We start from the raw sequence: 17,507 nt of genomic DNA on the forward strand, positions 1-17,507 counted from the left end.
CCTGTAGTTGCTGTTCTTTTCATTAGAATCCCTCAGAGACAACCGGATACTCTGAAGTGATGACATTACAGTTTTAAGCAGAATTAATGGTGAACAATGTATATTTTAATTTCACAGAATATATAACTACTTTCCTCTAATTGTTTCTATCACACACACACTGCACCCTGTCCCTTACCAGTGTGAACATGACATGGTGTTCTAATGGTTGACAGCCTATTACATGACCATTACCCTCCCAGTCTAAAGACTGTGTGTCATTAGATCCTCTTTGCAGAGACTGGAAAGATACAGCCTGGCTCTCACCCACCCTGATTGTGTGTGTGTGTGTGTGTGTGTGTGTGTGTGTGTCTGTGTCTGTGTGTCTGTGTCTGTGTGTCTGTGTGTGGGCAACAACTGACAACAGAACACAAGCAGAGATGGGTCATAGGGGATTCAGTATAGATGGGTCATTCCACTGAAAGGGTGGCCTTTGCTTGTTGTAATTGTGTAAAATTAAACTTATTTTTTTAAACATTTTTCAACACTGAACACCTTTCAACACACCTTTGATTCCTCCCAGTTTTTCTAGGAGGGGGCTGTGTTATGGTAACAGCACTGAGTAAAAACCTGGGGACCTGGCTAAAATGTGTATTTTAAGTGAATTAAGTGAAGTCTATTACAGCATTTTGTCACATTATATTTTCTGTTTTGGTGTTAATATAATCATACACTGAAATTGCCTGGTTCTGCTGGAGGTTTTTTCTTCCATTAAAGGGAGTTTTTCCTCTCCACTGGCACCAAGTGCTTGCTCATAAGGGATTTGTTGGGTTTTTTGTGTTTGTAAAGTGCCTTGAGATGATTTGTATAGTGATTTGGCGCTATACAAATAAAATTGAATTGAATTGAATTGAATTGAAATTACAAGCAATCTTTGCTTTATTTCAAATGTCAGAACTGGTACTGATACATTTTATTTTAGATTTTAACTTGTGATAAGTAATGTATGTAGCTTTAAGTCAAAGTTTTGAAATTTTCTGATTTATTTTAGTTTCTTTATGAAAAGATACAAAGCATAATAATTCACCTGTTAATCTGCTGTTTCCTGCTGTTTGTACTCACCAGAATGGACAAACTGCCCCAGACAATATGGCAACGGGTGAGATGTATCTCAGAAACCCTGATGTGGCATTTAAGTGCATATATCTATGGGGATTGAGTGTTGTACTAGTTCCAATAGTGACAGATGTCCAGACAGGGGTAGTCTGGTGGGGGAGGATGATTTTCAGTGGGTGTGTGTGCACAAGTTTGTGTGTCCTTGTCATTTGTATGAGCGTATGGATGCATGTCTATGCCTGACTCATGAATAATACATGTGTTGACCTACTCAGAAGATGTGGCTGGACTACATTGGTGGAGCTAGTTAGCAACACAGAGGTAAAATAACTAACTATACAGTATCCATCAAACACACCTATTTAAAATTTAGGTTTGATCAAGTGAAACTACATATATATATATTTTTTACCAAATATATGTTGCCACTTTCCTTATGAAAATCTGTTGTAAATGGCGTGTGTACATGTTGTAATTTGGACTTTTTGCATTTAAATACTATGTGCAGAATGTGATGTTCTGCAGTAGCTTGTTTAGCATACCACTGTAATTATTAAACCATATTTGTTTGGGCATGGTCTGATGTGAAAGTGGGGCACGTTGGAGACAGCACCAGTTTGCTAGGCAGATTATCCATACCTCACATCTGTATTTCCCAAATGGATGAGAATATGTGAGTTGTGGAGCTGCTCTGCTCAGGTCACCTCACGGAGTGTTGTTACTGTTAATAATAGATTGTCATTGACACGATTTGCTTTAACATTATTTAGTGTGTTATTTAGTTTAAATTGGTGCCAGTATGTAATATTTGTAATGTTTCATATGCACATTAAATATGGGTGAACCACATAAAAGTTTATATAGTGCAAACCAATTGTAAATGTGTGTAGAGTGTACAGGCTCAAACTGCCAACATTGTTATAGATAGATAGATGGATAGATAGATAGATAGATAGATGGATAGATAGATAGATAGATGGATAGATGGATAGATAGCTAGATAGATAGCTAGATAGATAGAAATACTTTATTCATCCCAAACTGGGAAATTCCACTGTTGCAGCAGCAAATTATGGGCACTCAACATAAATCTCACAAGGAAAAGAAAACAATATAAGAATTTTTTTTTAAAAAGATAGAGGAATATAGAAATTATATACAAAAAGCAATATACAATAAATGTAAAAAAAAAAGTAAAATATTATTTAATTTATTTATTATTTATTATTTAATTCATATACCATTTTACATTTTATGCAAGACCATTGTGGTTCAGGGAAATATTCCACTAGGTGACAGTCTAAACCAAAACAAAGTTAGTGAGATCTCACAAGTAAATATAGACAAGCTGACAAAGGCAAAGAGAAGGAAACATGACACATTCTGTTTTCAGTCTCATGTTCATGTGTGTGTGTGGGGGGTCTTGACATTACTCACTGTGGGGAGCAGCCTACCTTGCAGGAACCAACATCTGAGGAATGCTTGCTATAATGCATTATTGTGGATTTATAATAAGAGGTTATTTAATGTAGACTACACTTTTTTTGGTACAAAGCCTTTGGTCTCTTATTTTCCTGTTTTGCTAAGATGGTAATTAAAATTAGGGCACATGGTTAAAACTGGTTTGTCTACACCTACTGCTGTTTGTACATTCAGGACTGATGCATGTCTCTTTTACACTGTGCTCTTTCAGTTGGAATTTTTCTGGTATTAACCTAGAAATAATACCTTAACAATGGACATGTTTTATACTATTGAAGAGATTAAGCAGCTTTGTTAGCCTCTGTTCCTGGTATGTACTGTGGGAAGTTTAAGTAGCATAACCAGACCCTGATGTGACACTCCTAGTCTTTATAGACAAATACAGACATATATTCATGCTTTATTTTTGTCTCTCTGCAGGTTAACTGCTGTCATTGTCTGTGGGTTTAAATGTCCTCTGCCATGGCAAAGCGTGAGGCTGGGAGCACCAGCCCTGTGGTGCGTCAGATAGACAAGCAGTTTCTGGTCTGCAGCATCTGTCTGGATCACTACCGCAACCCCAAGGTCCTCCCTTGTCTGCACACCTTCTGTGAAAGGTAACTAGCGTTTGTGCTCTCTTTTTAATGACCACTGGCAAAAAAAAACATCATAATTACACTACACTTCCCTCAAGCTGAACCAAAGATAATACTCACACCATCTGCTACGTGTAGCTTTTGTTGGCCATGGAAAAAAGGGGATATAACCAAAATTTTGTCTATTTCCCTGGCAGTACCTATCCTCCCATCCTATTAAACAAGAATTCTTGTCATATTTTTGTGTTACCTAATCGAAAAACCTCATCTATTGCAAATCCCTACCCACAATTAAACAGCTTGGAGCACTTCTCTTCACCGACTCCACTGGGATAAGTGCATTCCTTGGCTTTAGAGACGTCAATGACTGTTGTCTGAAAAAGGCTCATTGTTGTGAGGCACAATTACACCGCCTCACTCTGCAGCTCCTCGCCATACAGCATCCCCTTTGCCAATACTTACTGGGTCGTACTGAGCAAGCATTCCTCAGTTGGAGGATGTTGAATGAAGAGAGGGGTATGTTATTAGGTGCGGAGGATAACCAGGATTATGGTTCAGGCATTATCACTTCTAAACCTCTGATAAAACAAACATTTATGGAGTAGTTTTGTACAGACACATGAAGTGTGTGATAAAATCTGTGAGTGTGAGTGGCATTTGCCCACCAGAGGGAAAGTTTAATCCCCGCTTTAACTGGATGGTATTTGAGTTGGACTCCTGCTGAGGTGAACAGATTTTTGTCTGGAGTTGTATGTGATGATGCCAGACAGACATTTTAATACTGGATGGACTGATGTAGTTTTAGGGGTTTTTAAGGCTGGGCGTGTCTCTTTGGTATAGTAGTCTCTCTCTAATTTTGCTGTCCTCTTTTTTATGTGAGTCATTAAGCATGTGAACATACTGTACAACTGCCTCTTATCTTTGTGTACTCCCTCTTCAGAGATCAGGGTCATGAGTTTGCCTTGGCTTATGTTACTGTTACAAATGATGCTGAAATAAATTGGACTTTCCTACAATAGGGGCATGGGCCTACCTGTACTCACTGTACATCATTGTTGTAGTATTGGTAAATCAGTGGTGAATCACACAAAATGAAAACAACATCATATTTGAGTCAGTCTTGTTTTATATTGTTTTATATTTTTATTGTTAATAATAATAATGTTACTATTTTTACCATTATATAAAACCATGTAGGCTCCAGCAGATCCCCCTGACCCTAAATAGGAATAAGTGGGTATAGATGATGGGCGGATGGATAAAAAAAAAATGCAGAAATTAGCATGTGACCGTTGGAGCCTGTGTTTTCCCATCTGGCTGTGTCTAACAAAATAATAGTTCTTTCTTCAGGCTCCAGTGGTGTTGCAGTGGTGTTGATAGAGCCGTAGTTATTCAAGGACTTTTGTTAAATCTCTGAAATATTCTGCAGTTTACCAAGGCTTGGTTGATACAAGCATGTGTGGAGTCATAAATTAAACAGAATGGTGTTAGCATGCAGCCTGAGCAGCTGCCAGGCGTCCTTATGGACAACAGAGACTTATCCTCACCACTGACTGTGGGTTTCTTGCAATATTAACTGTCTAATTAGTGAAAACACAAGCTCAAGAAAAAGAAAAAAAAAAAACAAGCAATTGTGCATCACGTGCTGGAAGGCAGCTGGGTTGTAGGCCAGAAATGTGGTGTAATCTGAATATTTCAGCTGATTTTTGCTGACTGTGGGTTTGGTTTAGTCTAATGTTAAACAGATTCCCTGAACCTGAACATCCTCGACTTTTAGGGGTAAGTTGGATGGATGTGTGGCTGCTGTCAGGATAAGGCTAAGCCAGAATTCAAAGCCTCCTTGCAGCCCCACACACTCAGAGACATTCAGAAACATAAACACGTGCCATGCACAAACATACATTCTCCATAAAGTCCTTTTCCTCTTTGTGCCTCTATTAGCCAGATTGGTTTGCCAGAACTTTATTTGAAGGCAAAATGTGTGTTTTCCCCTGAGGCTGTGAGTCCTGTTCATTGACTGGGATTTTCTCTTACGTGCTGTGACAGCAGCAGCACTTAGCTACTGTCTCTCAATTACAGTAATGAAGGTGACAACTCACTCTCTCTCTCTCTAGTAGTTTATCCTTGGTTGGCAAAGTGAATATGATTAATAATTATAAACAGAACAATGCATTGCTCAGGTACTGTATACTTTATAATCTAACGCTTGTTGTCTATATTTGTCCACTCCCTCCTCAGTTGTCTCCAGAACTACATTCCCCCTGAGTCTCTGACTCTCTCTTGTCCAGTGTGTCGGCAGACGTCCATCCTCCCAGAGAAAGGAGTTTGTGCTCTACAAAACAACTTCTTCATTACTAATCTCATGGAGGTTTGAGTCTTAACACTTTTTTTTTTTACTGAAAGCAGGACACAAGCGTACTAGATTAACAGGACTTTCAAGTGCATGAAACAAATTATGAGGTAGACAATAAAGCAAAGAATGTTAAAAACAATTAAAGACAATACTCAGATAAATGGGAGTGCCTGTTTTTGTCCCTGATGATGTATTTGTGAGAACCACTCCTGGTGTGAAACTGAAGGAGGACATTTTTCTAGACTGAGGTCATTGTGTACAGTCTATATTTTTTAAAGGGCTATTTTCAGGATGTACTTTAAATGTAAGGTCAAATGGTTTCTGGCAGGCATGTAGTCATGATGGTTATGGTTAGCATTAGGGCACACAGAATGAACATACTAAAAAGAAGGACCCAAAAGGATAGAAGTAATGCTTGAAATGCCATATATGGTTTGATTGTTGTATGTGCTACCCCCTTTCCTCTGGGCTCCTGTCACCTTTCAGCTGTCAAATCTGAAATAAAGGAGAAAACGCCCACAAAAAGTACTAAAACAGTACATAAAAACATATTTTTATTTCATGAGTCTGTTTCAGCTTGCACACTGAGAAAAAAAAGCAGCATAACAGCAAACCCTAACCCTAATGAGGTTAAAATCTTTTTGACCAGGTACTTCAACGTGACCCAGAGTGCTCACGGCCAGAGGCCTGCAGTGTCCTGGAGTCAGTCAGTGCTGCAGCTGCAGGGAAACCCCTCTGCTGCCCAAACCATGAGGGAAAGGTGGGAAGCCCTTTGGTGATGCAGTCCAGTAATCACCTCACGGGACTCTTCTAACCTTTTTTGCTGTTAGGAGTAATTAATGTGAAGCAGTAATTAATGCAAAAGAAACTAAATCTTAAATTCCTTACCAGCAAGACCAAGTGTGAGTGAGCTCAGTTATTCAGTTTGCCTCCCTCTGCAGGTGATGGAGTTCTACTGCGAGTCATGTGAGACAGCCATGTGCCTGGACTGTACAGAGGGTGAGCACCGGGAGCATTTGACTGTTCCTCTGCGGGATGTCGTGGAACAGCACAAGGCTGCACTGAAGACACAGCTGGATGCAATACACAGCAGGTGGGAACCTGACACCTCAGTAAAGCTTCCAGTATATCCTTCACATTGGGTGAATACTGATTACTGTGGCACAGGCCAATGTTCATTAAAAATACAGGGAATTTTTCATCATATTACTTATTTCAACATTAGTTATAATCATATTTTATTATTTTACTTATTTTAAAAGAAACTTAATCTCTTGTCATTTTGCAGACTCCCTCAACTAACAGCAGCCATCGAGCTGGTGAGTGAGATCTCTCGCCACCTGAATGAAAGGAAGAATGAGGCAATAGCAGAAATTACCAGCACGTTTGAAGAGCTGGAACGGGCGTTGCATCAGCGGAAGGCAGCCCTCATCACTGACCTGGAGAACATTTGCAGCACTAAGCAAAAGGTTGGTTTGCTTTGCCCCCACATGCTCTCATACTCATACACTCATAGTCATAGGTACATTCATTTTACAAACAAGTATTCAATCATGATCTGGCATTTCTTTTAAAATCCTTATTACCTCTCTTACCTCTTTTCATCCACTTACCTGAGCACAGGTCCTGCAGGTCCAGCTTTCATCCCTCCTTCAGGGGAAGGAACACATCCAGAGCAGTTGCAGTTTTACAGAGCAGGCTCTTAGCCATGGGAGCGCTACTGAGGTGGGCTGGCAGATTGGAATTTGTACAAGCAAGCTAACAAACAAGTTACAACCCATTTGGGAATCAGCTATCAAATTTGATGCAGCAGTGCTTTTTGGTGGAAAAGACATTAATAGAAAAAAACATGTGCCTTTTATAAATGTAGGTGCTGCTAGTTCAGAAGCAGATGAGTGAGCGGGTAACAGCGCTTGCTCGATATGACTTCCCAGAGAGACCACATCAGAACGCACACCTGGACTGTCAGGTATCAACTGATGCTTATTCTGTTTCTCTAGTCAGCTACACTTTTTGGTCTGGTATAATACATCTTTTGAGTATTTCCTGTCATCATATGCCTCATGGAACAAGCCATGAATCTTTAGAAAGCAGTGTGGGATTCTGCACTGGAAAATACTGGATATCGTATGTGATGTCTGCTCCAGGTGGAGACTGAAGGTCTGAGGCGCTCCATTCAAAACCTGGGTGTTCTCCTCACCACAGCGGCTGTGGCTCACACCTCTGTCGCCACAGGAGAGGGTCTCCGCCATGCGGCAACAGGGCAGCACCACACCATTACTGTGACAACAAAAGACAAAGTACTGTCTGCAATTTAGCCTTATTCTGTGTTAAATAGCAGCTTTACCTTTGGCTAGTTTTTTATCTTCTTACTATCTTATTAGCTTTGCTTACCTGTATGGATATTTAGTTTATCATCATCATCATCATACACATTCACGCTTTTTTCTTCTTTTTTTTTTTAGTTGTCACTGAGACAGTTAGCTGCTATCATTATTGTCAAAAACAAATCAGTTAGGAGCCTGTTAACTGTTCACTGAAAGTGCTGCAGGGTCGGTGCAACACTGTGCATCTTGAACAAAAGCTGTTTTTGCTCTGAAATCACATCCATGACCTCTATTCACAGGATGGAGAGTTGGTGAGGACTGGAAATGCTGTTTTAAAAGCAGATATAATGGCTGCTGATGGGAGCCGGGCTGCAGAGACAGAGATAACGGACAATAAGAATGGAACATATGAGGTGGGCTACACTTTGCGCAGTGAGGGAGAGTATTCCTTCGCTCTGTTGCTGTATGGGCAGCCGATACGTGGCAGCCCCTTCCGCCTGCGGGCGGTTAAGCCCTCGGATGTGCCACAATCTCCAGATGATGTCAAGCGGAGGGTGAAGTCTCCCAGTGGGACAGGGGGTCACATACGGCAGAAAGCGGTGCGACGGCCTTCCAGTATGTACAGTACCACCAAGAAAAAGGAGAACCCCATCGAAGATGAGCTGATCTACAGAGTGGGTAAGACAGGTGAACCATTTAAGACAGAAAGGTCTTGAACAGCATGTAATATCTGATGGTTGTGTTGCATGTTTCATCCATCCATCTATTATCTATACCCGCTTATTCCTATTTAGGGTCACAGGGATCAGCTGGCAGGGGTACACTGCATCACATGTTTCATCCAATTAATTACAAATCAATAATAAATATTTTTACTACAAACTACTTTCTAAACTATTACAGAAGTTTTTAATTCTGCCTCCCATGCAGCTGCTGCTTTCAGGTCAAGCCAGTAGACTGTAGCTGTGATGTGATAGAAGAGATTATCTCAGAGACAACACTCAAGCTGTGTTTTCAGACGCTCAAACCCAGAAAACAAACAACAAACAAACATGGCTATTGTGAAAAGGATAATAAGAATTTGGTGGTTCCTTATTTGCATTAAACATGTGGCTCTCAGGTTGTGGATGTCAAGTGTGTCCCTGCCTTGAAAAAATAACATCCTCAAAAAACTGAAGTGTCCAATGTTCCTAGTGATGGAGTACCTAGCTAAACCAAGTCCTGATGACTATGCAAATTTGTTTTTGAACTCTACTGAAATGAACCAAAACATTAGTTTGCCTTAATGGTAGAGAATCAGACCAAAAACTTTCTCTTTGTAAAATGTTGAACTTTAATACACGTTATAGGCAATTTCCTAGTCCAAAACCATTGGTTTCAGGCTTTACTCAAATGGATTATATACATTGAGACTAAGGTGAAACTATGCATTTGCAGATTTACTGAATGTGTAATTATTTTTCTGTCAGGTTCCCGGGGAAGAGAGAAAGGGGAGTTCACCAATCTGCAGGGAATTTCAGCCTCTAGTAACGGCAGAGTGGTGGTGGCTGACAGCAACAACCAGTGCATACAGGTGAGACACAGCAGAAGATGCATGTAGGTGGAAAAGTGTATGTTTGTTGTCATGTAGAATAGGAAAATACTGTTGTGGTACTGCAATCATGATAAACTTCATGCTCTGTGATGGAACTAATTACAGGTATTTTCCAACGATGGCCAGTTCAAGATGCGCTTTGGGGTCAGGGGTCGGTCCCCAGGGCAGCTGCAGAGACCGACCGGCGTCACTGTTGACATGAATGGTGACATTGTGGTGGCTGACTATGACAATCGATGGGTCAGCATCTTCTCCTCTGATGGGAAGTTTAAGGTAAGATATCAGACGTTCTATTGGCTAAAAAGCAGTAAAGATAAACTACGCCTCATTTAACATTTATGCATGTATGATGTTATTGCTAAACACTATTTCTAAAGTGCTTTCATAGAGCAGAATAAAATCCTGCATGAACAGTTGTCTTACTGCTCAAATATTAGTTTCTTCCTTGCTTTGGTGAAACATAAAAAAAACAATAAAAGATAAAAATTCTCTTTATCCCTCTCCCTCACAGAATAAGATCGGTGCTGGCCGGCTCATGGGTCCTAAGGGCGTGGCTGTGGATAAGAACGGACACATCATCACTGTGGACAACAAGGCCTGCTGTGTCTTCATATTTCAATCCAATGGGAAGCTCGTGACTAAGTTTGGAGGCAGGGGGACATCGGACAGACAGTTTGCAGGTGGGAAGAAGGCAACAAAAGATCTCTTTTTACTATAGACAGAGCTCACAAACAATGCCCCCTTTCAGTGACATTATCTGTCACTGATGCAGCAGTGTCGATCAGCCTTATCAAGCAAATCCACCATAATACTTCATGTATTTAGCATAAAATAACAGGGAAAGTCCTGTGAATATTATATATTATTTAGTATTTTGAAGGAGTTCTCCAAAATTGTTTAGCTTTCATTTTACCATTAAATAAATGTAAGAAAATTGTGAACCATATGAACTCCTTTTTAAAGGTTCAGTGTATAATATTTAGACTAGAGGGTGTGAGGTGTGCTCAGAAGGTTGCATTCTGCAATCTCACCATTAGATGTCACTAAATCGTTCACATTTTACACATTGCACCTTTAACACCTTGATTAATGTCGGCTCAGTTTGGAGCAACAAACAGCATGAAGAACTTTCTCAGTTGATGCTTGCTATCACCTTTATTATGGATTGCTGATGGTTGTGCCTATCTGGGCATGAAAGTAGGAAATAAAGCAGTTGCCACAACATGAATTTTCTACGCTAAGCACAATAAATATATGTTCAATTCACCACTCGTTTCTCTGGTGACATTTTTACTGCCAGTTTAAAAAAAAAAAAAAAAAAACAATTCTCACATTTTGCTTAAAAATGTAAGTCTGTATATACTTCTAGGAAAAACCACAGGTATCTCATTGCTACCCTCTTGCTGTCTACACTGACCAACCTGCTCTATTTTCTTCTTTGTTTATCCTTTATCTCTGACTACCTATTTTTCTTTCTTTTTGTTCTTCCTCCTGTTTTCCAATTCAGAAAAACTTGGCCCAAACTTAAATAAATCTGGCTCAATTTTCAGTAAGTACTAAGTGTGGCCTTGCTGTAACCTTAATCCCACAGTGCAGTGACCTCTGTCTAACCCGACTCCCTGATTATGTGTCTCACCTCTTGAAAACACAAGATAATTGACAAATTGTTGGATCAAGCTGTGTCTGTACAGCAATAATCACAGATTCAAGTACATGCCCTTGTAATATCCACTTACAAAAACGAATATTTTGTCATGTGCATTCTGTGTTTGGTGTAAATAGCTATGAAAATAATTTAACCACTTCTCCAACTCCAGTGCCATGAAACTAACAGACATTCCCTATTTGTTATATAAGAAAATCAGTTTTAGAATCTACAGAGCTCATTAAAGTCTAACTCAGCCAATAAGTTTTCATTTCTTATAAATAGCTACCCATGATGCATTTCTGTAAATCTCCAGTTTAACCATAGCTGAGACAATGTTTTAGAATGGGGAGGGGATTGAATTTTAGAGCCCATAGCCTTTCCATATAATCTAACGTAAAGTTTTAGTTCTGTCTATGCATTCTGACAAAACAACAGTGCAACTGAAATTAAAGTATCAAGTGCATGACAGATTTGCCAGAACAGCAGCTTTAGGCACAACTACTTGTAATTTGTATTCAAACATCATACTAATAGTAGAAGGGAACGGTACAAACTACATGCCCCAGTCATGAATCTACAACTACCTTTCAACTACAGTAAATTCTTACTACAACAACCTGCTCTCTTCATTCAGGTCCGCACTTTGTTGCAGTGAACAACAAGAATGAAATTATTGTGACTGATTTTCACAACCACTCTGTAAAGGTAGGACAGAAGAGTAAACTACAAATGAATAATATAGTCTATTACACTTTTCACTGTCAAGAATGATGTTTATCAAAATGTGCATGGAAAACTTCCTGTCCTAGGTGTACAGTGCAGATGGAGAGTTCTTGTTCAAGTTTGGCTCTCATGGGGAAGGCAACGGCCAGTTCAATGCTCCCACTGGTGTGGCTGTGGACGCCAATGGAAACATCATTGTAGCTGACTGGGGTAACAGCAGAATACAGGTGAGATATGTTAACATCATAACTTTAGGATTTGAACATTACCTTCTCTCATATGGAGCTTGAGTTGCAGTTCAGCAACAGTAAGATGCCATCCAAGTCACAGCAACTTTAAATCTGCAAATTTGAGTATCTTTGTATTTTGTTAATACTAACACTATAGTCTATTGTAGCCTTAATGTTTAAAAACTTGTATTTTTCGATTTCAGGTGTTTGACAGCACAGGCTCCTTCTTATCCTACATTAACACCTCAGCAGACCCGCTGTATGGACCCCAGGGCCTCGCCCTCACCTCAGATGGACACGTGGCTGTTGCCGACTCTGGTAACCACTGCTTTAAGGTTTACAGATATCTGCAATAAACAGAGGGAAGACATCACTGACACAACTCCTGCTTGTAGACATGCCTGCACATTTGACAGTGACTCCTGGTTCCACAAATTAATTTCCTTTTCATTTTATCTGCACATGCTTTTGGACATTTAATGTTTGGAGCTCAAGACAAAGAAATCATACATAATTACATAATTAAAATGTTTTTTTAAGCAAATTAAGCAAATTATTTTAAAAAATATAGCAAAAAGTGACAATTTCCACTCTAAAAAATGAAACACATATGAAAAAGCTTTCCTGGGGAAATAAAGCTTAATAAATAAAGACACATTCATAAAAAATAAGGAATGAAATTAGATAATTATATTATTTGTTTTGCCATCTGATCAGCCACTCTGTCTCCCTGAAACTCTCAAACATTGGGTGTTTGAAACGAACCAAACGAACTGGAAATGACCTTCTGGAACTTGGCGTTACATCTCTATTTCTTATGAGTGTGACCTCACTAGTAAACAGCCTGGCAAGTGTAAAATTGGTGACACACTGCACTTCTTGGGCAGTGCAAATGAAACACTACTCCCAGCTACCAGCAAACAAAATGAGACCCAGAAGCAGAGGTCAACTGCCTGTTGGCCCTGCGAGAAGAGGATGCTTTGCGATCTAAGCGACAACCCTCAGGCTTTTTCTTGAACACTGTTGCATGTCGGTATACTCCAAACAGTAGTTACTGCCTTACAGTTTCTGATCTATAAACACAATGGGACACATACAGACAGGAATGTGTTGCTTAAAAGAATTACCATAGTTCTTATTCTTGTTCTGCACCTTATCACTCTGGTCCATGTCACAAGATCCCTGTACATAAATATGGTTTTATGTTTTACCTATATGCAAATGTTCTTTTCTTGGTACCCAAAGATAAGCATCAAGAAGCACAACAGTTAATAGAGTGAAAAGGATTTTGAGCAAAGCACCTGAACCAGCTCCACTTTAAGTCCAGCTCATTCTATCTAGTCTTTCTCTTCTATTAACCAACACAAACGTTTGATATCTGACCATAATAGTTCATGCACTTTTGTGTGTTCATATCTACGAAATAATGTAGTTGTACATATGCATATTTACAATAAGTGTATATATAAGGATCAGACTGTAAGATGGTGACCTATTTTTTGTACTTTGGGCTCTGTGCTTTTGTGCACTCAGTTTAATATAAAGGTTTGTCAGTATAGAATGAATTGTGTGCAAGCTTTAGTCCTTTCAACAAATACCTTCCAAAGACTAGAGGTTCAAACATAATTGCAGATATACAGAAGTTAAACAAAATCATTATATTTAATATTTTGTGGAAAATTGTTTCCACCCATTGATATGACCTGAATGACAAAATATCATCCGATGAGTTGTTATGTTTGTCTAAATCTCATGTATACCGGCATAAATCCTGTTGTATCAGTGGAAGCGAAAGCATCGATCACTGCCAGTGTACCCAGTTCCTCTGGCAAACTTAAGTTAAAGCAACACAAAGCTGCCTGAGAAATGTTTATCAGCCAAGTGTCCAATTACGTTTGAACTCTTACCACTGTGTGTTAAAAGAGCTGTATCTCCCACACAGTTCTATATTGCTGTGCAGAGCCCTGGCACTTTATTGTAATATTTAACGTTTTATTTCAAATTGATTGTGCTAAAACACAGAGCCTGAAGAAGAAAAAATGTGTGACTGTCCGTATACTTATGGTTTGGACTGTACATTTGGTGTCTGTGTAATTTCACTATATAGCCTACTTATTCCAGCAAGGATTTTAACACTGGAGTATATATCAATACAGTAGAAGGCCATGCTGAGTAGTAGCTAACAGAATGACTTGCAAACATCAAAGGAACAAAGCTGTGTGCACATTATTTGCTGTATTTTTTTTTTTTTTCAAAGGACTTAATTTATTATTAATTGTCTTCTATATAATTTGTTCTACAAATTATTTTTTTATTTGGTGCATTGAAAATGTCTCCTCTTTGCCAAACATTGTTGTACATAGGCCTTGTAACTTGTAGCACTGAAAGCTGTTTTCCCATTTGCCTCTTCCCAATGAGCTCACATAGTACGGTGGTCAACGAGGGCAAACGCGCTGCACGGCCGAATGCTGCAAATACAGGAACGCTGCAAATACCAAAAACACATGCAAATGTGCTGCATGCTCATCGAATGGAAGTGTGCCAGGCCTTTAGGGGGACTCCAAACTGAGGGATGCTATGAACAGAGTTGGGCTAACTTTTAGAGAGGCGACATAAAAAAGGTACGTTTTCTGTTTATTTCTTTGTTAAACACTTGGCCATCATCTTTTACAGTACTGTAACAAAGATTAAATGGAAAATGTACCTTTTTAACATCACCTCTTCTGCATGTGTTTTTGGTATTTGCGATTCTGTATTTGTGGCATTTGGCTGTTGTGGCACGGTTGCCCTTGTCAGCCACCGTACACATGCATTTAAACTTTTCCTTCTGCCAAAATGTATTGTTGTTGAACATTGCACAAACTACAAAAAGAATTATATAGTTTGCAAGAGTAATATATGCATCTGTGTATAGTTATCATTTTACACAATCAAAAAGTGTACTGTATATTACAATCATATTCTTGTAGCTGACAAGCACTTTTATCATGAATTTCCCATTGTTTGCATTAATTTGCTTAATAGCTGAGTATTTTAAAAGTTTTTGTGTGTCTCCTAGAGGAACACAACACCAGCTAACATAATGGAAAGTTTTGTTTTTTTTAACCTGTGTTTTATGAATAAATGGTCCCTCCTCGTTAACTCACCTGTAATTCATCATGAGTTTTCATATGCATTTCCCATTTTTTGGAGAACTCTTTAATGACAGATTTGTTTGACCTCATCCTCAATTAACTGGATTCCTGTTAATATGGTTTTACCAGTATGTCTGTCTCTCCCCTGTAACTGTCACTGACTTACTCATGTCTGTGTTGAAAAAAAAGGAAGCACATAGAGTATAAATTAAACCCCGATCAACCATCTCGTGAAGCATATTGTATATTGCAAGAGGCCAATCTTACCAGAAGTAATCATTATGTAATCATGGCAAAGATATGATTGTAAATATTAAAGAATAACACTATGAACAGTTGTTTTGTTATTTTTTGTACAGAATTAGAATGATACATGTCTGTTAAAATGAACACTTCATGTGCTTTTTTTTTTTTTACAAAGAATTTGAAATTTCAGCTGCCTGATAAAAGAGACCGGCTGCTCCGTGTGCCATCCTGACTTGAATAAATTAGCTAATGTTATTTACATTTTGTCTGCATTTGTGCACAATTTACTTTGATAATTGTATTTATAAAAAGTTTTGTTTACTATTTTGCTAAATTTGCATTATATGAATATCATACAATAACATAACTGCAAAATCTGATATCATCTGAAAAATGTCAACATCACTGCTTATCTTTGGAGACTGGCATTGGTAAATCAAAAGAGACATAACAGACTGATGTTTAGGATCTATTGCACAAGGTCACATATGCAGTGATTTACAATTCGTGCATGACAATGCTTAACTGTTTGGGTTCTCTGCTGAGAAAAAGCCCAGCCGTTGCCATGGATATCAAATTGACCTCATTTATTTGCGTAACATCGGGCACCCAGTGGTGCAACATATAAGCATAGTTTAAAGTCAGCGTGATGAGTAGACAGGTTTGGTTTTTTATTTATTTATATATATACACACACAACATTACCTTTTCTGTTAAGTGTCGAGGACTGTCTCGGGTTCATAGTAATGACTTTCATTAAAGCCACATATCTGTAAAGAGACTGGAAGTCACTACTGAGTCATTACCAAAGAAGGAGGAGAGAACTGTTTTGTCACATTCGCCTTAAATGTTCTTGCTGTATGAAAACTGAATGAACACCAAAATGTCCCAAAAGACAAAAAGAAAATGTAGGACAATAGAAGGGTTTGTTTTGGAAACAGGAAGCAACAGCCCTCACACAAATTGGACAGTAAAGATCTTACAGGAAATAAAGCACAAGTGTTTTTTTTTTTTTTCTCTTTTAATCTCATAAATTCTGAGAAACATTAAGTCCATTGTAAAAGGGCCACAAAACACGGACTACCAAAATTATGCCACACTGCTTGAGACACAGACAAAAAGCTGAAAAGCTGAATAAATGTTTAAAGGAATTCAGCAATGAAAACAATGTATAGATCTTAAATGAATTACACTTTTTCTTGTCTTAAAATAAAAACATGTATTACCAAATAGTTGAACTTAAAGAGTTTAGCAGTCCCCACATGAGAATCTTAAGACGACTGAACAACTGAAAGCAGAGCATCGTGAGACTGACTGCAGATATGACCATCACATCATCATCCTCATTAAGATCATTGGAAAAGGAACAAAACAACCGCGTAAGGAGGCAAACATCTCACTTCTAGGCCCATAAACAGTTGGAAACTGCACAAGCAAACATAAAAATACATAAAGGCTACTTAAATCATCTTTATGAGAGAAATAAAAAATATATAATAACATAAGATAAAAGCAAACCAAAAACTTTTAGAGTACAAGCTTTCACTTTAGTCAAGTCAACCTGGCTCCTGTGAACCCTTACAGTAATGAATGCCATAGTAAAGCACATCTACAGGTTCACTCATTTAAGTACATGGCTGTGAAGCCTAACTGCCATTAAAGTGTTTGAAATTTGCCTTACATCTGCTTGTTTTCAAGAACCAAACTATTTCAGATTTTAACGCATTTCGCACAAAATGGCATGACTGTGCCATCAGTATCACAGCTCAAAAAATAAGCCACAAAAATATAAAGAGGAATACAACAATGTACCAAACAACAAAAAAAAAAAAAACCAAAAAAAAAAAAAAAAACCACAAAATTATTTTAAAAGGCTGATGATAAAATTATGTGTACTAATGTTAAAAACTTGAGATATTTTAAAACTCGAGTCAGTTCCTGAAAAACTAATCTTCTGAGAGCTGAAATCCAAGTACAAGGGGGCCAAGTTAAGTCTAGAATTAGTAAAGGAATCTTGACCCTCAGCAACTAATGTGATAATTACTACACAGTTTGCTGAAGTTCTACTCAACACGGCAATATCACAGACACCGCCTGGGG

The 17,507-nt window shown here is 38.5% G+C and overlaps 1 protein-coding gene across 4 annotated transcripts in view; it reads left to right on the plus strand.

Annotated features, from left to right (window-relative positions):
* The window catches only part of trim3b (tripartite motif containing 3b), a 28,042-nt gene extending 12,870 nt beyond the window's left edge, over positions 1–15,172 (plus strand). For 3 of the 4 annotated variants that reach the window (XM_026328189.1, XM_026328188.1, XM_026328187.1), the window contains 16 exons: positions 2,998–3,173; positions 5,391–5,520; positions 6,155–6,265; positions 6,447–6,598; positions 6,794–6,974; positions 7,129–7,230; positions 7,376–7,474; positions 7,653–7,805; positions 8,132–8,510; positions 9,302–9,405; positions 9,532–9,699; positions 9,938–10,106; positions 10,934–10,975; positions 11,709–11,779; positions 11,884–12,024; positions 12,231–15,172. In XM_026328189.1, the coding sequence (XP_026183974.1) occupies positions 3,028–3,173; positions 5,391–5,520; positions 6,155–6,265; positions 6,447–6,598; positions 6,794–6,974; positions 7,129–7,230; positions 7,376–7,474; positions 7,653–7,805; positions 8,132–8,510; positions 9,302–9,405; positions 9,532–9,699; positions 9,938–10,106; positions 10,934–10,975; positions 11,709–11,779; positions 11,884–12,024; positions 12,231–12,383 (2,301 nt within the window). In that variant the 5' untranslated portion in view covers positions 2,998–3,027 and the 3' untranslated portion in view covers positions 12,384–15,172. The remainder of the gene's footprint in view (positions 1–2,997; positions 3,174–5,390; positions 5,521–6,154; positions 6,266–6,446; positions 6,599–6,793; positions 6,975–7,128; positions 7,231–7,375; positions 7,475–7,652; positions 7,806–8,131; positions 8,511–9,301; positions 9,406–9,531; positions 9,700–9,937; positions 10,107–10,933; positions 10,976–11,708; positions 11,780–11,883; positions 12,025–12,230) is intronic. The other variant, XM_026328190.1, reaches the window with a different exon arrangement.
* The last annotated feature ends 2,335 nt before the right edge of the window (positions 15,173–17,507 follow it).

The sequence above is a fragment of the Mastacembelus armatus genome, chromosome 14 (genome assembly GCF_900324485.2).
Source record: "Mastacembelus armatus chromosome 14, fMasArm1.2, whole genome shotgun sequence".
In the NCBI taxonomy this organism is placed as follows: domain Eukaryota; kingdom Metazoa; phylum Chordata; class Actinopteri; order Synbranchiformes; family Mastacembelidae; genus Mastacembelus; species Mastacembelus armatus.